At 29.4% G+C, this 22,932-nt stretch overlaps 1 protein-coding gene across 6 annotated transcripts in view; it reads right to left on the reverse strand.

Moving 5' to 3' along the window:
* LOC111632187 (E3 ubiquitin-protein ligase Bre1-like) overlaps positions 1 to 22,932 on the reverse strand; it is a 64,398-nt gene that overhangs the window by 11,067 nt on the left and 30,399 nt on the right. Inside the window, exons 11-15 of one of the 6 annotated variants that reach the window (XM_023376551.1) lie at positions 15,933 to 16,201; positions 15,769 to 15,783; positions 15,611 to 15,689; positions 6,344 to 6,526; positions 569 to 712 (exon numbers count right to left, since the gene is read on the reverse strand). In XM_023376551.1, coding sequence (XP_023232319.1) covers positions 569 to 712; positions 6,344 to 6,526; positions 15,611 to 15,689; positions 15,769 to 15,783; positions 15,933 to 16,201 — 690 coding nt within the window. Of the gene's footprint in view, positions 1 to 568; positions 713 to 6,343; positions 6,527 to 15,604; positions 15,690 to 15,768; positions 15,784 to 15,932; positions 16,202 to 22,932 lie in introns of all 6 variants that reach the window. The other 5 variants (XM_023376550.1, XM_023376553.1, XM_023376555.1 and 2 more) reach the window with 5 other exon arrangements.

A 22,932-nucleotide genomic window follows, 5' to 3' on the forward strand; every position in this document is an offset into this window, starting at 1 on the left:
ACTTTGAATCCATAATTTTCAGAAAGCAGGATTTGAAAAGTGAACCAACCAAAAATTTCCTATTCTGTGTAATTGGAATTTTACATATCTAGTCCAAATAGAACATGTTGAATATACGAATAATAGGAATATGCTATTATTGAAAACCTGTAGAATTTAGAATTAGTTGATTATTGTTCTATACCCACAATATATATCAAATAAACTGGCAACACATTATTCTGAAATATGGCTTTGATTTGAAATTACTTTTCAGAAAATTTTGTCCTATTTTGTGTGTAAATATCAAGAGAAAACTTACTTACTTGCAAATTTTAAACACTAACTTAAATTTGATCTTGATCTTAAATTGAACATTTTCTCTGTTACTGAATTTTGGATCTGCAGAATGTACAAATTCCAAATACATTTATTTGTTAATGATGTATAGACTGCTTTATACTTTTAAGCATTATATTTTTTTTTTAAGTTTTTAAATTGCTAAGAGATGGAATATGTTATGCTGTATGTTTAAGAGAAATGACATATTTATATTAAAAATGACTTTTAAGTAACAAAAATTTTTTACTTTTGGCATAACTACCTCGGACATCAGCTTGAAATTTGCATCATCTTTCTCCCGGAGCTGTTGAATTAACCTCAAGTTTTGCTCTTGCATGTCTTCAAATGCCTGACCAGTGACTTCCATTTCATTCAACAAAGCTTCGTCTTCCTGTAACATTGTAATATGAAATTATTATACAAAAAAAAAAAAAACAAACAAACCTTCTTGAAAATCACTAAATTCTCATCTAAGAAAATCATCTAATCTAATGAATTTTTTATAAACTATACTCTAAAATAAATTGCGTATGTTTGAATAACTCCTTAATGGATATATATAGCATGATCAAATGAAAAGTTTATTTCCAAAGAATAGATTTAATGATGCCAATGAAGAATTTCAAATGTTATCCCTCGAGCCCATATTAAATGTAGAATATTTATTCTGCATTTTACATGCAAGCTTTAAATGCTTCCTAAGATGCATAGCATCTTAGGAAACAAAGCTTCAAAAACAAGCATCATTGGTTCATTACACTGATAAATCTATTTCTTGCAAGCTAAACAAAAAAATTTACCTGGTATTAATTCATTTTAAATTGGGATCTTTCAATAGATAAATGATCAAAATAGAAAACATTCAAATGAAAAATACTCTCAAACAATTCATTAAATTGATCACTATACATGATATGCTATAAATTGTGTAGTATAAAAAAATTTCCAGGTTAATCAATTTTAGTATACTAATTTGTTATAATAAAACATTAGTTTATTAACATTTTTTAAATTCTTTTCTCCAATTTTCAAAATTTCTATGAAATTAAATGACTTTTTATTAATGATGCAATGAATAGTATATTTGGCCAGGAGAGTGGCCGAATAGCCGAATATTCGGCTTGATTAATGCACGTACGAAAATTGGTGCGCAAACTGCATTATGGCAAGGATCGCGCACCCTATTCTCTATTGGCCCGCTGTCACTACGCTTCGCCAATCGCGTTAATTCTTGACAGTTGAAGCAGACAGACACGAGCATCATGGCAGTATGTGATAAGTGATGATATCAAATGTGGATAACAATGAAATGATCTAAACATGTAAATAACGGAAAAAGAACAGAGAAGGACTGCAAAGTGAAAATAAATATGAAATTGAATTGATAACATAATCGAACAAGTCAACTTCAAAGAACATCATAGCAAGTGACCCTGATAAGTACTTGAGAATGAAAACTTTAAAGAGAAACAACGATCCATTTGCCTGGTGGCCTACACATAAATCTAAATTTTTCCAATGTTTAGTCAAACTGTCTGCTAAGTACATATCAGCTCCTGCAAGCAGTGTGTATTCAGAGAGGCTTTTTAGTGAAGCATGAAACATATACGAAGAAAATAGGAACAGACTTCTTCCCAAAAATGCGGAAAAGTTGATTTTTCTGCACCATAACCTACCACTTATTAACTTCAGTTATGATAAATAATTTTGTACAATGAAACAAAAAAGTTAATTTAATTTTCAAGTTTATAATAAGGGATGATTTCACAAAATGCTTTACAGATCATTAATTATTATTATTTTCACATTTTATGACCTAAGTTGCAATCTAATGTGCCCCATGCAGTAAAAATTTTCATACAAATTTTTTACCCTTTTTCACCCCTTTAGGGTTGAATTTCATAAAATCTTTTCTTAGCACACCTAAACTTTACAAAAGGAACACAACCTCAAATTTTTAAGTTTCTAGCACCAATAGTTTTGGCTCTGCGTTAATTATCCTATCAAGACTTGTTCTTTTATATATGAGTATATAGATGACTAAACTACATAATAAGTAGGTAGTTTTCATTTTATTTGTTACCTTTTTTTGATCTCTTAATTAAAAAAATAACTTAGTTATATTACTATATTACTTTTCCTTTCATCTTTTACACAAATAAGCAAAAAATTGCACTTTCTTGAACTTGAAATGTATGTTCAGCATTAATAAAAGTTACCAAAATAATTAATTTTCTTATTTCTTACTCCTGTTTTTAGTTATTCGGTATTCGGCCAAATACTGAATAGTAACCGAATATTTGTTGCATCTTTAATTTTTATACATTTAGCATAAAATGTAAAAGAAATTTTCAATTCGTCCATAAAATAATAGTTTGTGAGAAATAAAGCCAAAATATAAATGTCTGACTGTTATAATGGGAAAAATTATGAAATTCTTTGATAAATTCAAATTTTTTTACTTCTTAACTATAAATTTCAGCAAAAATTGTATACATAAAACTTTATTTATTACAAAAATATAATTCTAATTAAACTTAATTTTTCTTAGCTCTCAAATATTTTTCTTACAAGAAAAAGTATTTTAGTAAATTAAAAACTAACAATTAAAATATTAACAGGTAAACATCTACTTCCAAACAACACTGGGGTGTAGTCAACAATGTACCTTGAACCTGTTACTGGTGTGAGTTACACGAAGGATAAAGTACACCACAAACATTTTCGAACAGCTTAAAGTTCTTCCTCAGGTGATACACAGAATAACCGATAAAACACAGAATAAATAGAACACAAAAACAGTGGTACCTCGTATAACGTACTTAATCCATTCCAGGTGCACGTCCGTTAAGTGAAAAGTCCGTTATACGAAACGCATTTTTCCATAGAAATACACGTTAAAACATATAATTCGTTCCGCAGCATAAAATAACTGTACCATAAACAAATGAAAATGTAGCAGTCACCAATTATGCCGGTAGTCAGATGTTGTGAGGAGGTGGAGGAACACTTTTTTCACACATTCATATGATAGACTTTTTACACATTGCAGCAGGTCTCTTTTTATTGTTTTTTAATCAGAGTCTGATTTAGAAGAGGCTACCGGAGCTTGCAGGGTCAACTCCTCTTGTTCCATATTTTGTTTTTTCCTTGCTGGCTTCTTGAATAACATGTCCAAGGTGGTCTGTTTCTCTCTCTTCTTCAACACTTGTCGGAAATGACAGGCAAGGGTGTCATTGTAGAGATCATTGATCCTGTTGGCCTCAGCTCTGTTTGGATAATGAGTGTTGGTAAACTCCTGAACCTCTCCCCATTTGACAAGGAAGTTTTTGTCAACTTTCACTCCTTCTGATGATTTCTTGCTTTGTTTCAATTGAAATCACCTTTCTGTTTTTTTAGAAGCCATGATTTGCACAACACTTGAATAAATGTAAATACCCTGCACTGAGGTGATGTACGTAATAAACAAGGGAGCAAGCCGAATCCCAACGGGAGCTCTGTACTTCAGATATACTAATAATATATTCTAATAATACTAATATATTATAAAAATAGCAGATTGTCATTGGCAACGGCAAAAGAGTGGAAACATCATTCGCACTTGTTCGCAGAAAGTCCGTTGTTCGCCTCACGTAACTGCCGAACGGAAAGTCCGTTGTTCGCAGCCAGTCCGTTGCTCGAGTCACGTAACGGCCAAACAGAAAGTCCGTTGTTCGCAGCGTCCGTTATTCGAGGCACCACTGTATTTGAAAATTAGATTGAATCTATGTCTCTTGAAATCGTTATGTTGGACATGCACATTCGTGTGGGTAGCTGGTGTTGGCAATTAAAGATTGGTGTCCATCAGGGTCTGCCAAGCAACTGACAAATTCAGCTCTTCCTTGTGATTGATTCACATGGCGGTGAGGCTAGATTTATAAATGAAAAATGGCCTCTAACCATCTCATGTATTCAGAGTGAAGCGAAGTGAGGATGATCCTTGCTTAGTTAAAGGCCGCTTCAATATAAGGATCAGCTGCTTAAATAGCAAAGGCCGTAGTATTCCTCACATGCTATATGTCTGTTCGGTGTTCACGCATTCTGAGTTCCAAGGAGTGCTTGGTGGAGCCGATATAAATAAGGTTCCTATCAGATCCGTGGTCCCTAAGAGGGATAGAGTAAATGCCCGGGAGTCTTTCCTGTTGCAGAGGATGTCAACGATGGTTGGACATCTCCTGTACGTGATCCAAACGTGGCATTTGTTGGAGATCTCCATATATAACGATTTAATGTATGGATTAAATGTGATAGGGACACATGGTTCATCTTCTGGTTGGTTGTCGCCATGCATGTAGATAGCAGATGCATGCCATGAGCGATGGTATCGATCAATCAATCTATGGGTCAGATTAGGGTACCCATGCATGGCTGTTATGCATTTTACATGCATTAATTTGGTGGACACCAATCTTTAACTGCCAATACCAGCTACCCATACAAATGCACATGTCCAACATAACAATTTCAAGAGACATGGACTCAATCTAATTTTCAAATCTTCGTGTTATATTTATTCTGTGTATCACCTGAGGATGAACTTTAAGCTGATCAAAAATGTTTGTGGTATACTTTATCCTTTGTGTAACTCACACCGATAACAGGTTCAAGGTACATTGCTAAAATATTAACAGTTTCTGCACTTAAAAACAAACAGAATTTTAAATGCAATTAGTAAAATTGAGTATATAAATAAAATAAATAAATACACACACACACACACACAATCAGTAGAATTTATAATTTAACATCTATATAAATGTTCTCTTATTACACATATTTGATGCACCCAGATTACATATAAGACAAGACAACTATAGATGATGATATCAAGCAAATAAAAAAAATTAATTATCAATCCTTTGGTCTTTTCCCTAGAAATATTATACAAAATAACTTAAATGCAAAACCATTTTTGATGTTAAAATGTTATAATATGTTGTTAAGTCTCTTCTCAAAATATCATTATATATTTTAAGCTATCTTCTTCAATGTAATTGTTCTTTTTCTACTATTATCTTCATGTGGTATTACATTAGTCAATGCACTTTTTAATAAAACATTAATACGGATGATCCTCAGCTTTTAATAATGTTTTATGTCCAAAAGAGGACTGCGTGTGCAGAATGTTTTCCTTGGATGTAATTTTTTCGTTTTTTTAAATTAATTCAATTGTAGTTCTTAGACTATTTTGATTGTGTAAATTTTTATTTCTGGCAGAGTTTAACATAATTTTAGATTTAATTTGTGTATTATAAATGACTCAGTAATATGATAATACTGATCAAGTAATACGGACAACTCTTTATTCACACACAACTGAACACTAGTACATCTCACTGGCTCCCTGGAACTCCAAACATGGTGGTCCCATTTCCTGTCATCATACACTTGACCCATGTTGCCACCTCCCACACGTATAAATTAAATTTAACGGTTAATTTAATTTATTAACATATATTACAATTTGTCTTAGTTAGAATTTTATTAAGTTAATCTTAAGATCTTCTCCATGATAATGCCAAGTGCCACCTAAAGTGATTTTTATTTTAACTTACACATCAGTTAAAGATTGAAGCTATAGTTACAATTTGATAGACAACCTTATGGAGTAATTTTCAGACATGTGATCTCATGGTTGGACAAACTTAGCTAAATAACTATCAAATTTTAAAATAAATAGTATTCTATAAACTTTTTAAATGTAATTTATATATTGATGTTCAGAATAAACATTAAATTTAACAAGATAATGGTCATCAAAGCCCTTTATTGATACACTCACTCAAAATATCCTAATAGAACAGCCACCAATTCAATAATTAGAGAATGATTCAATTTTATTGACCCAAAATTTATCCATTCTTTTACCAAAATTTGATCCAATATTTAATTTTAAACTACTTGTTAACATATTTTATAACTAAAAAACAATAATAAAAGAAATATTTAAAACATTTAATATATATTTATATAAAAATTTTACTTGTTTCTGAGCAGCTAAACTTTTTTGTAACTGCTGAACAGTTTCTTCCAAGGTTCTGATTTTCTTTAAAGCATCCTCATCTGCTAACTTTCTTCTCTCCTTTCTTTCACTCTCTTGGATTCTTCGCAGTTGTGATTTCAGTTCTTCTGCTTCTGCTCTTGCCTTCTTTTCTGCTGCCATTAACTAAATGTAAAAAATATACATACTAAATGTTTTGTAAATTTTTAAACCTTAAATCTGACAAAATAATTATTAAAGAATCAGTTATATATTTAGATATGACTTTAATTGTAAATCATTGTAAAAAAACTGACAGTTTTTCTCTAATAACATGAATACAGGACAAATTTCAATCTGTAATAAACAACAAGGAGAGACAAGATGGACTTGGGCCAGTTACAAAAGCAGGACTCGTCCCTCTCTAAAAGTCATCAAAATATACAAATAAGATCATTTTTTCATTACTGTATAAAAGAAACTAATATAATATTACTTTAGTATCATGTTTTTATACAAAAGCCTAATTTTCTGAGAATCGTCCAAGTCCTAGGCTGAGTGGCCTTGCTGGCCTTCCGCTATCTCACCCACTGAGCAAAACAAATGCAGTTAGAAAACTTTCACCTCATTTTAAAAGTATTGAAAATATTAAAGCTAAATAGTAAATATCCAATTATTGAAATACACAAACTTCAAAGTGGTAATAAACTTGTCACAATAGCTAACAGATAAACCAATAAATAATAATTTCAAATATCTTCCAAACAGATTTTTTATCAGAATATAAACAAAAGTTATCAAAGTAACAATGGCCTATGTGGCAAAGATGTTCCATTCGCTGCTCTGAGGGACTCAAGTTTGAGTCTGGGCTGGACACTGGAGAATTTTTTGTCAGAAGCACATCTTCCCTCTCCATCTTGCCATCACAGGAACAATCTGTCTGCAAGGAATTCAACATGAGGCTCTCTTTGGGATAAAGTTTAAAAAAGTTGCAAATGAAGAAGACTTAAAATTTTTATTTAAAAAAAAAATGGCAGAATGTGGTAACAACAGTGACTCATATAAATTATGTTCATTTTTATTATTCTCATCAAACTTTGAGTCTTGTTTTTAATTATTATCCAGTTGTTTCATTATATATAATAATTTTATTTATTTATTTTAATTTTAGGTAGAGTGGAGTCACACAAATACTTTTCCATTTAACTTTTTTTACCTGATCTATCCAATCAAATTATCAAGACAGCAATATCTGTAAAACAAGGCAAGTAGGCCAATTTTTTTTTAATTTTCTTTAATTTTTTTTTGTATTTTTGTACTGAAATTTAATAATTTTTTTGAGATTTTGGTTTATCGTCCTGGCAAAGGTTTCAGAAACTTTTAAGTTTAGTTCAAAAAGCCTAGGGCGGCTGAATCAATTTTCTTCAGAATAAGAACCATATAAATATTTAATATGATAATATGCATTGCATTGTCATCATCAGTGAAAAAGAAATGAAAATTTTGATTGAAAGTGTTTATCATTGATTTTCATTCCTTTTGCTATATTTTCCAAAATATTACTTATTTAATATTTCTTTGATTTTACAATTACAGAGACATTTGTTTTCTTTAATAAGTGCTATTGATATATTCTCATTACTGGTTATATTTTCAAAAGATATTTATGACAAAGTTTCTGATTTACTGCTGTATTGATTGCATTTGTCCACCATACATTTCTCATTGGTTGCCACATTGATGAGGTCCTGCAAGCATTGCTATCGTATTGGCAATTAAATTGCAATACTTCTCTGGTATGGCAAAAATACATGGCTATACAGTTCAGCACAATTCAATAGTGAATGTATAGTGCCATTTGACAAACAAGTTTAGTGGTTACAAAAATTTTAAAAGCCCTTTGTAACTGTGTCCTGATTAAAAGAAGTGCCTGATCATCAGATATCAGAAAATCAATGGTGAATATAAAATTGGATGAAAGTTATTATCTGGTTTGTTTCAAAGAATATAATTATAAAGAAATGTTTAGATGGTAATTTAACATTACTGTCATCAGTGTGAAAGCACAACTTAAAATCAACATATAGTCAGTCAGCAGCAGCTGCTTGTTGAATAGAGTGACTTAATTTTTGTACAAAATTTTAAAGCAATGGAAGATGCTACAAAATTCCAACAAAGGATTTTCTTCTTTTTGTGAAAAAAAGGTTTCAAAATTACTAGAAATTGTTCAATGCCTACAGTTTAGAAAGTCTGTAGAACCAAAAAGTTTATTGTAATGTTGATTGTTTTAAAAATGACAAAACAAGCAATCTGGTAAATTGTATAATGCACTCAATGATAAAAATTTTGCTGTAATTGAAAACTTTATAAATGAAAACAGACATAAAGAAACAGTTTGTGATATAAGCTTAAACTCAAAAATGTTTGTGAAAGTCTTCACTATTGTTTAGGATTTAGAAAATTTCTAACAATCAGGTGCCACAACCTTTGACATGCTGATACTAAAATTTGTTACACAGACATTTATCAGATGTTTATGGCAAACTAGACAAAATGCAGATGCCCATTTTAAATGTAACAAGAAAAAACAATTTAACAAATAATAGTGGAAAGATAAAACCCATTCTTTTCCTTCTAATAGATAAAGTACTAATAAGCAGATTTTCAGACTACAGTACTATAGATTATCTTTGAAATATTGCTATTATTTTGGCATTTTTTCTAGAAAGTCAGAAAGATAGCAATATTTGAATTTGGATCTTATTCCAAGAGGTTTCTCTTCTATCTCTTGGAGTAAGATCCAAATTCATAACTTTCACATATCAGACAAGTACAGTGCAACTTAAATCATATAAAGGATATTAGGACAACTTAAATCATATAAAAGATCTATAAAGGACTTTTGGTGAACAAACATTTTTCCTGGCTTAAATGGAAACATCAGAGACACCACTCTAACCAAAGTTGGTAAGACCATTGAAATCTACAACACAGAAATTAGTGTATTAATTGCTATAATGCCAACACCCTACCTAATGCCAGGAGATTTTGCTCTTGTGTAACTTGCAATGTTAATTTTTTCAAACTCTCATTGACTTGTCATCACAGTTATTATTTTCTCCTATTCTTGTCCTTTTGTTCTAATTATTTTTTCCATCAGCTTTGCATTTAACAACTAGTCTTATGCTCTATCCTTTTAATGCCAGCTCACATCTATCTAATGCACTAAATGTTTATTTTCACTCAAACACGTGTATCCCGTCCCTTTGCACTTTTACCACATGCAGTCTCAAACCCAACGACAACCATTCAAGACAGCTGAAAATATCCATTTACTAAAAGTACATATTATATTTTAAGTTTTTTGTGAATTAAGTTGTATTTATCCAGTTGAAATGATTATCAGTGCAGTATTAATTAAGGAAGCCTAACATTTTGTGTCAGATCTTTCAAGATCAATTCTAGAGACACATTGTCAAAATGATTTTTTGTTACTCTGAACTTTCCCAGAATAGGAAAAATGATTATTCCACTGCTAGCAATATACACAATTCTACATTAGTTATCTTGATTATTGATGAACAGAATCAATGCTTATACATTGCAGTTATATTTAAGCATATAACATTAAATCTTGAATCTGTATTTTCAATCCAAAAAACTCATTAGGTTAAAAATAGAGAATAAAAAAACTTAAAACATCACGGAACAGACATCAGAAGAATTCCAAAAATTCATCTTTGAATCAATCTATCAGAAGATATCTATCTACAATCAGTTTCAAATGCACGAGTAACAATTCAATGCCATGTATTCACAGATGTATAACTTGTACTAAAGAAAAATGAGATTGATATTAAATGATTGGATTCAAATGGGCTTCTTTTACTGATGAGAAATATTCTACCTATTCTATAAAAATCCACACAATTGTCATAGCTATCATAAATAAATTTCTTAGGATAGTTCAATCTGTTGAAGAATTAAACAAAATAGTTGATTAGACTAATACTATAGATTCTGATAAATCTACAAATAAGAATATTTTGCATATTTGTCTTAACTCAAGTTCTGAAAACTTCTCCTTTCTATGTACTGTACAGTACCTGGAGACAAAATTGTTTTTATCCCCAGGCTACAAAGGGACAAGAAAGTACAGCAAAACCAGTCAAACAACTTTCCCTTCAACTTTAATTTCATCTAGAATAGATTAAACCAATTTTGTGTTTAAGAAGTTAAAATATGAATTATGGACAATGTTAAGAAATAAATTATTGAAATGACTTAAATTACTTCTAAAGGCTCAACATTGGCACAATAAAATAAAGATGCAGTTCTACAAACATTAAGAAGTCAAAATAAAAAGTTCAGTCTTGTATAAACTTTACTCACTTAAAAATCAAACTCAATATACAAAACACTAATTCCTGGAATGAAGTCATTTTTTTTAATGTTTCAATGATTTGTTTTCTGTGAAGAAATTGAAAAAAAAAACTAGATTTTATTAATATACACTTAGCAATACAATAAATGTATTCCAAATATTCAGAGAAAATAAATATAATTGTTACATCTCATCTACATTAACAAGCTATATTCAACATTGGCCAAAGGAGCATAGTCATACAACTTAAGTCATAAATAAGTAATTTGCAAAGTTTTGCATAATATTCCTAATTGACATCATTGACAATTTGTAGACTACTTGATGAGTAGTCAATAAATTTGTTAAACGACAACAACAACTGTGACTGTCAATTATTATATATTATTATTATTATTATTATCTCAAATTGCCATTAATAGAGTATACTGTATACTTTATTAACAGAAATTTATTTTAGTTGCATCAAATTAAAATTTTTAACTTTTAGTATTAAATTCAATTAGTGAATAGATAATACATACTCTACAACTTAGTGCTCTGAAAAACTGAAAAATAATCCAACAATAATGTGAAATAACTGAACATTACATAATTTTTTTGAAATTTATATATGATATTACTTAAAATCATTTTTGATATAAATTACCAAATGAAATGTTTACTTACAAGTACACTCAGTGACAGTAAGACTGTGTTCACACTATCAACAACAGTGACAAAAGCTGATGTTTTTATCATTCATCTTTCACACTAGTCATTATCATTGGTCTTTCATCTTAGTAATTCCAAAGTTAACCAAGATTCAAAATTTGTCATTGTAATAAAATTGGCCAATCAGTATGAAATTTCCACAATTCTTTGAACAAGATGAAGGAACCACTAATCTCATGTCAAAGAAAGAAGCACTACAAAGCTTAATAAATGGTCTAAAGTATTTGAAAGTATACAAAAATATCAGAAATCCTTTAATATCTTTTAATTGTAATTCCTGGACCAAAGCATGGAAATCATTTTGTTTTTCTCTCAATATGAATGACTATGATTACCACCAATGTTTTGATATTTTCCTTAACAAAAGTAATAAATTTCTCCGTCGAAGTCAAAAAATTAACATTTTACTCTGCATATCCAATTTTAAAAAGAAGACGAGTCAGGTCTAAAAGCACACAAAGCCATGGAACCATAACACCAAGCCTTTGTACAGTATATTGCGCATGCTATAAGATGAAAAGTAATGAACAATGTGTATGCTTTGGCAATGAATGAAAATGACAAAAGTCAAGCCATCATTATCATTAGCAGTATGAATGCAGCCTAACAGAGAGTTTCAAATGTTACTCCAAATCCTTAGTAAATAAATCCCAAAATTTAAGTGTTTTTGTGATATAGCAGGGCAGTAACAAACAAGACTAGCTCTTGAAATTGCTAACAAGGATATGAATGAATGTAATACAAACAAAATTGTTTTATTTGATCATTTCCTTTTATAAAATATACTGAAGTATCCCCAAACAATGCAATAAATTATTTAAAGAGGAAATAATTGTGTGTCAAGTATGAAGAAAATGGATAACAGTTCTGTTATGTATTTTAAGAAATTTAATTTAATTTTCTTCTATTTAAATGATTTATAAGAAGTTGATTTAAACAATATGTATTCAAAAATATTTTTTACCTTTACAGAGACAACTGAAAGAGAAATAGGCTTCTTATGAACAATGGGGAGAAAAAAAATATATAAATATAATGATCCAATTTATTATTTATTACAGGTGCAATTCATTTTAAACTTTCAGAAATTGAAAATAGTGCTAGTGAAAAAAATTAATCTCTTTAAAACTAGCCACTATTTCAAGCTATTATCTGGAAAAATGTTTAAGTTGAAAGACAAGCTGTGCATTGAAGATTCCTCTTTTAATACAAAACAATTCTACCACTCAAAGAAATTAAAATATTATTTTAGGTTCATAAATTAAAATAATTAGCTAATCATTAGTTAATAACCATAATTAAAATATGTTTATATATAGATATCTAAACATAAAAGCAAAGTTTAAACATAACATTTAAAAATATCATTTCATGCATTGATAAATTATAAGATTGTATACGATCTACATCAAACCCAAGGTATTTACAGAAGAAAAACAGCCATTCTATTATTTTTTTTTATTTCAAAAACTTGATTAATTAAATAAAAGTCACCACCATATCAAAGCTGTATCATGCTATAATTATGTCCATCATGGATGGACTAGAATCACGACAGGATTGCCCAGCACAGGAAGATTGAGAATGATGCTCCAATTTGTACTATTACCAATAAATTATGGAAGCCCTGAATCAGATTTAAAATTCCCATGTGTAACACATTATCACACTGTCATCTAGCCACCTTAGCAAAAAGAAGAAACAGAAAAACTATTCTATAAAAAGTCGGAGGAAAAACAAAGGCCTATTGATTTTATTACTTATTTTCACACTTGTTTATTTTAATATCCATTAACATAATATAAGAAAATGACATAATAAAAAGATATATTGTGGATACAAATGCTTACTGTTTCTTCTGCATTTTTACTTAATGTACTTTTATATATATTAAAAGTGTAATTATCATATTTTCTTCACCACATTTTTGTTTTTAATTTCAGTGTTACTTATGCTATGTTACTTAAGCTTATGTTACAAATTACTTTAAATCATAAGTTAATGTATTTATATTATAAACGTTTGAACTATTCCAAATGTATTGATTATTCTGAGTTTTATAACAGATCTAAAGCTTTTGTAGCTGAAAATTTATTCAAGTAACATGTTACTCTATGACAAAATTCTACTTGTTCAATTTCAAAATTTATAATTGTTTAAAAATAAATGAATGGCATCATAAATACTACAAACATATAATCAGGATTCTTTAATCACATTATTAACAACAAATTGTAAAATCTGTAAAACAATTTTTTTAAACAAAATTAACTAATGATCTAGGTGAGTGATAAGCAAAATCACATTGAAATATCTGAAGAAATTCTTATATCTCATCAAAATTGCTATCATCTTCAGTTTCCACAAAGTTAGTTCCATGCCATGCCATAATGTTTCTGTATCTTCCCAATTTAATATTACATCCACTTCTCCTCCATCATTAATACCGTTTTTCAAACATCTCATTTTATCAATTGCCTATGATCTTATACCCTTCTTTAAATATTTTTAATCAATCATCTTATGTACTTTGCTTGTTGATTCTTTTTTTGGTGCTCAATACCTGAATCACATATACTCCTAATAGATCTACTATTAATATTCTATTCTTTTTTAAAAATATCTTAAAAAATCATAATTTTCCTCTTTTATTACTTTAAACTCTTAAAATGCTCATTGAATTTGATAATGTATATAATTTGATAAGAATTTTTACTGTAAAAGAGAAAATAGAATCCATTTTTTTTTTAATTTTAAATGATAACAAAAATTATGAATATAAAATCAGGTAAAAAGTATAACAACAGTAGCATTAGCAGGAAATAAGATATACTTGAAAGCAAAACTAGGTGTGTTCAAAGAAAGATGCAGGGGAATAAGAAAACAAACAAGTGATATTACAGACAGATCTTTATATTCTTTAGGCTTTCTTTTAATATTTTTGACACTAAGACTAGATGGAAGGCAAAGAAGAATGTTAAGAAGGAAGCCCAAGTGAATTTATAAAACAGTGTTGAAATGACAACAAATAGTTTATTTTTATCCAATGTTCAAATTAACTAACAACAAAACTTATATGAAAATTTATTTAAAAAGACTTCCTAATAGATGACAACACAAAAATTCTTTTGCACCTTCAAATTCATTCTTTTCAGAAACAAAGTCACACAGTGAAACTGACTTTCTCTAGAGGATCTTACCAGCTTCAATACTTAGAACTGTTTAAAATAGCCTGAAGACAGCATATCCTCTATTAGTGAATATTTTTGAGATTAAAAATATGTTATTTGTAGACTATGCAATTTGTTGTTGCCAATAATTTAATAATAGTTACTGGACAAAGAACTTAACACAAACTTCATTGCTGGGGAATTTTTGAAACTGTATTAATGGTGCTTTTTAATTGGATAAAAAATTCAATTTGGGATGTGTTCCTGATATGTGAGAATAAACATAAAACACATCCATTTTTGTCTCCGTTCCTTGTTTAGAAAATGTGTTTTAATTTTTTTAGACAGATTTTTTTTTCTTTTGCACATTTTAAACTAAATTTTTCTCACCACTTGATGGATAAATAACCTAAATAAGAAAATTTAGTGCCTTCATAAGGTCCCAGAATCAAAAGTAAATGAAATGTGACAAATTTTGTCTTCCAAAACAACCAGTCTTAATTTTTATTAGGTTGTCCTGTCAAAAATTAATTCAAAGTAAGTGTTTATAATAACTTTAAATTATGTTCTGTTTTCATCATTTTATCAAAGTGATATAAAACATGAACATTATGGTAAATAAATATTGCTATAATGTTCATTTATTGTTTTAATTAGAATTATAAACCTAGAAGAAAACTTGCATCAAAAAATAGTTGGTTTTAAGAAAAATTAAATTATTACATTATAATAAATAAAATTTAAAATTCAAATTTAATACAAATCTACAAGAAACTCCCAAATTATTCAAAATATAGCTAAGATCCAGACATAAATTATATTGTAAAGCATTGCAAATGGAATACATAATAGATCAACATACATTAAGTGGAGCTGTTAATTTTGTATTTTCTGTAATAACAACAGAAAAAATTTCAAATTATCATATGCTAAAAATTATCTTTTGATAAGTCATAAATAAATAAATACAACTTCACAGTAAATAAAAAAAAATACCTGTACTTTATCTCTCTGTTCTTTAGGAGAGCCTTTATACATATCTAACAGCAATTTCATTTCTCTTTGAGCTTCTTGAGATTTTCTAGAAAGAGTAAAATTCATAGTTATTAAAACCAACAGACATCAATCAAAGCATCCAATTCTATAATTAAGTTTCTTACAATTTATGATAATCACTATTGCAGCAATGTAAAAGAAAAGTTAGAAATCAATTACAATGAAACGGAGTAATAATTTGAAAATTAAATTATCATCGCGTGAGAGAAGGATTGTGACTTCCGAAAATTAGGGTGGAATTTTTGAGCCGAGGTTTGACACTACTCACTTTAACTGGGCTTTCAATTCACGGATGACCTCAAAGTCCGACTTTCCCTTCTCACGGTCCCCGTTTTCTTCTTCTTTGTTGTTGTGCTCTTCATCTTTTTCTTTTTTTATGTTTATCTCCTCTTTGCTACTTGAACTTGGAACTGTGGATGAGCCAATTGTCAGAGAAGATTCCTCTTTGATAGTACAGCCATCATTTGAACTGGAAGCTGCGGGAGGCACGACAGACGGACCGGATCTTGAATTGCTGTTTTCCAACGACTGTCTCAACTAATTTAAAAAAATATATATATTTAGTTTACTAAAGTCAGAAATATAGAATTAGAATATGCTATGTTTCTTTAAGAAATAGATTAAATTAAACTTAATTAATGCATCTTTAAAAATAATTTTACTCCATAATTTTGTAATAAATAAAGTTATAAATAAATTATAAAATCTACAAAAATCAAAGAGAAAAATATAATTGTTTTTTGGATGGAAATTCATGCTAATATTCTGATTTACTAATTTTGCTTGGAACCACTTTGTGCCATTTCTTGTTTGTCTGTATATGGAAGATTAATCCATTCTAATCCATTGCCTTTTATTTTTAGTTTTTCTCTTTAATTCTATCAATCATCATAAACACATTTCAGAATTTGATTTTCCCTCATCCCCTACTGATGAGAGGAAATCAACTTCCTGAAATACATTTATGGTGATTGATAGAAATAAAGATGAAAACTAAAAATAAAAGGCAATGGATTAGAATGGATTAATCTTCCATATACAGACAAACAAGAAATTCTAATTTACTATTTTTTAATTAACAGAATACAAAATCAACTCTAAGCAATCATAGAATCTTAGAATTTGGCATCTTTTAATTGAATATTTATTAATCGCACCAAGTTTATCATAAATAATTTCTAAAACATTTTTGAATAGGTTAACATAGTATATTAGAATTTTTACAATGTTTAATATTTTGAACCATTTTATATAAATTAACATGTAAGAACCCAATAAAGATCTTTTAAAACAGCTAGAAATACTTCCTATGCTGAACTTTATGCTGAAGAGTAAAGGTTTGATTATCTAATGCTGTTAGCCAGTTTGCATATGCATTCACACATAATGATGTCACAGTTTGCATAAGATATTTTGCAAGACCTTTTTAGTAAACAATTCAAAAACCTTTCTTAACATTAATAATTTAATCTTAATAAATCTAAGACTGGTTACTTCAAGTATTTAAGGACATTGAACTACATTTAGCAGTAATACATTTAATTAATGATTAATGTTTTTGATTACCTTTGACAATCATCATCAGATTACTAACTTTTAATTTGAACAACTCAAATTTAAATAAATACTAAGCTTCTGCATTTACAACATGTCAATCCTTAAACAGCTTAGATAATCTAAATATTACTTAAGTTACCAACTGTTTATTTAAATTTGAATTATTCAGAGTTAGTAATGTGATAATGAGTATCAAAGGAGATTTAAAACATCCATTTTTCAAATGTAATTGTAGAGGTAAGTTGATTATTCTTAATTGAATCTTCAATAAAGGTAAGTGCATAATGTTTCATAAAACTTCAAAAGACAAATAACATTTTTTAAATAAAGAGGCATTTCTTTGTATTTACATATATCAATAATACAAAAAGACTTTATGCAACTGTAGCAAACTATTGCCATTTGATCAAAGTGAATGCTATTTATATTTATTTATTTTACAGCATATTTTGTTTATAAAGTAATTTTCCATGCTTTTATTTTGTTCTTGATAATTTTGTGTTTTGTCTCATAGCTAAGCTGCACTCAAGGCACATGTATCACTCTTTACACTTGTTGCAAAGTGGTGCAAAGGAAACTAATTCAATAAATTTGCAGCTGCATATTTGTAGTAATACAGATTTGGAGAATGTAAATAAGCAATATTCTCTAGAGAGATACAAGATTCTAATATAAAGTAGCCTAAAAGTCAGTTAATCATTATGAAGACTAAATTCTGCCCTATTCAAATACTCTATTACTTACAAACTACAAAAACTGTTCAAAATGAGATTATTATTCAATACACAAATTACAATACTTTAAAAATTAAAGCCAAATGATTGCCAAATTAGGTCAGACTATAATACTGCTATTATTAATAATTAAATGCTACTTAATGTGTTTGGCTATAATATAACTATCAGGCTTATAGATGTTTCTATTTGTACTGTAAAAATTAAAACAGTAACATGGTTAACTGACTTCTAAACCTTGGCATTCATTTTGCACGAATTCAATTCAACATACATTTGATAAATACAAATTAACTGAAGTGAAATATAGTTTTTGCAATTTTTCAGATTAAAGATAACAATTCTGCAGATAGGCAGAGACCAAGCTAACAATTCAATGCTTTATGTTTCAATAATCCTATACTATAAATGAGAATTGATATAATATAAGTTCATTCAAAGAAGTGTATTCAAATTTTTTTGCACAGATCCTTTAGTGATTTTAATTACTAATGTACTGTACATGACCAAAATATATGCAACTTAATTTATATATTTATTTATTTTACATACAGTTCGTCTTACAACTGTTGATTTCCACCTCCTAACAATAACCCCCCCTCACTGTACAATAAAACAACTGAAAAAATTAAAATTAACGAATGTACATGTATAAAAACTAAGACGTGAATTAATGTAATCTATATACCTATACAATAACATTGTTATAACTTATTATTATATAGCCTATATAATATCATTGTAACCTATCAACTGAAATGATATATACACAAGAATCTATATAAATAAAAATGTAAATGTTTGTTTGTTCAAAATCTTAAATTGCTGAAAGTTCTTCACAGATTGCTTTGAAATTTTGACACAACACTGCATTCAAATGTGCACATGTTTTTATGTCAAAATTCCCCCAAGAGGTAAGAGGGAGAAAATTAAGGCTTAACCTAAAGAACGGCTTTCTACTGTACTATTTTAGATGTGATTTTTTATTTCTGGTGGTAATAACTTAATTTCCAAACGTACAATATTTACGTTTTACGATTTTTTAACCAAATGTTCGAACCGTTTTAAATTCAAATTTGCTATTGCATATTGGTTTGATCATAGAAAGATTGTAAATGTTCCAGAAAATTTATCAGATTGAAAATATTCCTTTTAAGCAGTAAAACGATTCTCAGCAATAAGGGGTATGTGTTATATAATGTTATAAATTAAATAATTACTATGGTTGTTGAAATACTGAATATAAATGGGGTTATGACGCCCCAAACCATCATTCCAATTATATGCGACAGAGCTTGCCTATTTAGAGCAATATCCTTTGTTTTATATGACACTCAAGTGATGGCCAAAAAAAGTACGTGCAGAAATAGTGGCTTACGTGGCACTAGGATAATTTTTCGGGGGAGAATTATTTCTATCAAACTGCAAAATCCGTACAAGCAAAGCTGCGGGTAACACCTAGTAAAAAATAAATTAGTTTGAACATTTCATTCTCCACAACACATCAAAGAAAATCAACTCTATATTCTGATTTTTGTGATGCAAAGAATAAATTGAAATCTACAGAGATAATCCCAACATTCAAAGCTAACAATTTGCACCAATAACATGACCCTCTCCTTTAGATATTGAAAGAAAACAAAACAAACTGCTTATATCAAACTGAGGAAAAAGCTCATTGCTAATGTTTTCGACTAATAAGCCATCTTCAGGCATCTAGAATTTGAAAATTCCTTTGAGTTATCATTAATAGAACAAGTTGTCATCATTCTGCTGTTTATATTGTTAAAGTTTCAAAATCATCTGTAAATCCCTGTACATTCTATACCTCATTCGACAATAACCAGAACAAAGACTCTGGCAACAGATTTTCAGATAATGGTATGAAAACAAAAACAAAACAGATGTCAGTATCCATCAAAAACATTTTCATTTAATTATCTAGAATTTTGAAAGAAATGTATTAGATTGGTACAGAAGTGTCAGATGAGAATACATAAGTTTATAGTTACTATTTCTTGTCTTTGAGAGTTTTCTGAATGGAAAAAAAGCAAACACTTTGTTTGACTTCTACATATAATTATTCAATTTATAAAAATATCCAAATCAACAAAATATGTTATTTTTACATAATATATCATTTCCAGTTCTAAATTATCTAAATTGAATCAAGTCTTCAGAAATTTTCACAGGTAATAATTGGCCCAGATATGTTTAGTTCATTCTTCAAACCCCTGGCCATTCCATTGTAAGTCTTGCTGGACCAATGATATGCACAGGACAGTTTAAAAAATTACGTTATCTGATCTTTAAATTAAACCATTTCTAAAATATACAATTTATCTGCATCCCTTGTATTTAACTACCAATTTCAATAGAACTTTCACATACACTGATGTTGCTTCAACCTCATTCAGAATCTTCAAGTATAAGAAATGGGAATTTTTGTGATTGATTAATCTTTAAAAATCAAGCTAATCTGACCAAAATGCAAAAGCAGAGGATTTCACTTATTATTATTTTAGCAGTCTGATTAGCTTTCATATTGGCTTATTAACATATCAAAATATTAACAAAAGGTTGGCTGCATCTTGATGGAGATTACAATCATTCAAAGTCATATTTTGTAGCAGAAATTCTTTAATTTCCTTTGAAGGATACATGCAATTTTTAATACATTAATTATATTCCTACAATGCTGTGAGAAAATAATGAAATTATTCAGTAATCTACTTTATCCCCTCTCTCTATGAAAACAGATTTATAATCAAAATATACATAGCTGTATTATGAAATGTTAACAGACCTTAAATCTATATCATAAAAAAAAAAACAATGCTAGTATGATTCAGATTTGAAAGAAAACACTCAAAATATACACGTGAATAGAGAACTTCATCAAGATGCTTAGTCTCAAGTTATTCATGTAGCAATACAAACACATCTAAACCATGTGTGATACAAACTCGTTCAGTGAGGCTATTTGCCATATTACATACTAAATGTGTGTGTTATTAAGTGAATAATCGGAAACTAAGCATTCCAATGAGACCTTTGAGTTTCATAACTGTTCCATTCCAATTTATTGTGTTGGAGGTGATATTCTTGTCATCTGTCATATTTCCAAAAATGTAGCAAAATCCACAGAAACATTTGACCATTAAAATTATAGTTGAAAGAATGCATATTAAATAATTATGTATTTCCTTTTGTATTCTTATTTGCTGATTATCATTTATTTTTTCCAATAATATATAAATTATTAAAAATTATGGTTTCCTAATGTATGATTATAAAATATGTATGTATGTATGTATGTAATTCAAGCAGTGCTGGATTACCCAGTAGACACTTGCTTCATGTGTCTAGTGAAGCACATGAAGCATATGCTTTACTGCTTGAAGGCAAAATTGAAAAAAAATAATGTAAAATTTTACTGTTGTAACTGTATATCACAATTTATTAATAATTATATAGCTATGATAAAACTATCATAAAACTAAAACTATGTAGAGAGCTCTCCAATCTTCTGTGATAACACTAAATAACCTTAACTTCCAGTGACAAAGCGTTAATAAATTATCAAATGAATGCTTTCGATCATAACAACACTAATGCACATTGAATTTGCTGCACCCTCAAATACAAGGGCTATTTTTTAAATAAGGTCAGTTTGTGAATGAGAGTGAGAATGATATGCAATTGCAGCAGTGTGCATGAGCATCTGCTTTCAGTGTGCTTTGCACATGTTTAGATGCCATTTGCAGCTGTATCGTCTGTCTGTGTGCTGAACTGTAGAAGTTTATAATGTTTAAGAAAATTGAGTTGCCCACCGACAGTAAGATACGATCTGTTATTCGATTTCAGCATGAAAGATCGTGGTAACCGTCTTTTGGGACAGGAAAGGGACTTTGTTAGTGGATTTTATGCCAAGAACAACAACAATCAATTCTGATGCTTATTGTGACCTTCAGAAAACTCTACTGTGCCATACAAGACAAGCGGCGTGGCCTAATGTCTTCTGGTAGCAAGCGGCAGGTTTGTTTGAAGTCGGAATTTTAAAAATTTTTGAGCAGTATGACAAATGTTTGAACAAAAATGGAAATTATGTAGAAAAGTAGATAAAAGTATGTAGAATATGGAAAAAAATACATATTTCAATNTAGTGTGCTTTGCACATGTTTAGATGCCATTTGCAGCTGTATCGTCTGTCTGTGTGCTGAACTGTAGAAGTTTATAATGTTTAAGAAAATTGAGTTGCCCACCGACAGTAAGATACGATCTGTTATTCGATTTCAGCATGAAAGATCATGGTAACCGTCTTTTGGGACAGGAAAGGGACTTTGTTAGTGGATTTTATGCCAAGAACAACAACAATCAATTCTGATGCTTATTGTGACCTTTAGAAAACTCTACTGTGCCATACAAGACAAGCGGCTTGGTCTAATGTCTTCTGGTAGCAGGCGGCAGGTTTGTTTGAAGTCGGAATTTTATATCTCATTAACCACTTCTCTTGGATCATGCGCCACATGTATATTATTCTCGAGGTGCGAGGTGAGAAACTTATGTAATCTCTTTTCAAGAATAAACGTTGGTCCTCTGCACCTTTCCACTACAGGTCTCATTTCTTTACCCTCTTTATGGGTCTTGGCAAAAGCAAACAATCTTGGCATACCTGGACTGGGATTTCGACAATTTTTGAGAAAAGGTAATGCATTACTCAGCTTAGCCTTTTCAAGCTTCCTAACCCTTCTGTCGATGCTTTCAATAACATTTGCTTCAACACTCTCGCATTCGGTTTTTTTAATGTATTCCTCCATCGCGTTATTATATGTCTGTCTTTTCATAATTACCAAAGCTTTGCTTTTGTCCGCTCTTGTTGTAACCAAATCATTTTTTCTAAGCCAACCTTTAGTAAGTTTGATGTTTTTACCCGCATCAGATCCCTTTTTCCAAGTCTTCTGGTCTTTTATGACC

Source organism: Centruroides sculpturatus, unplaced genomic scaffold (assembly GCF_000671375.1).
Source record: "Centruroides sculpturatus isolate CEXI.00-Female unplaced genomic scaffold, Cexi_2.0 scaffold704, whole genome shotgun sequence".
NCBI lineage: Eukaryota > Metazoa > Arthropoda > Arachnida > Scorpiones > Buthidae > Centruroides > Centruroides sculpturatus.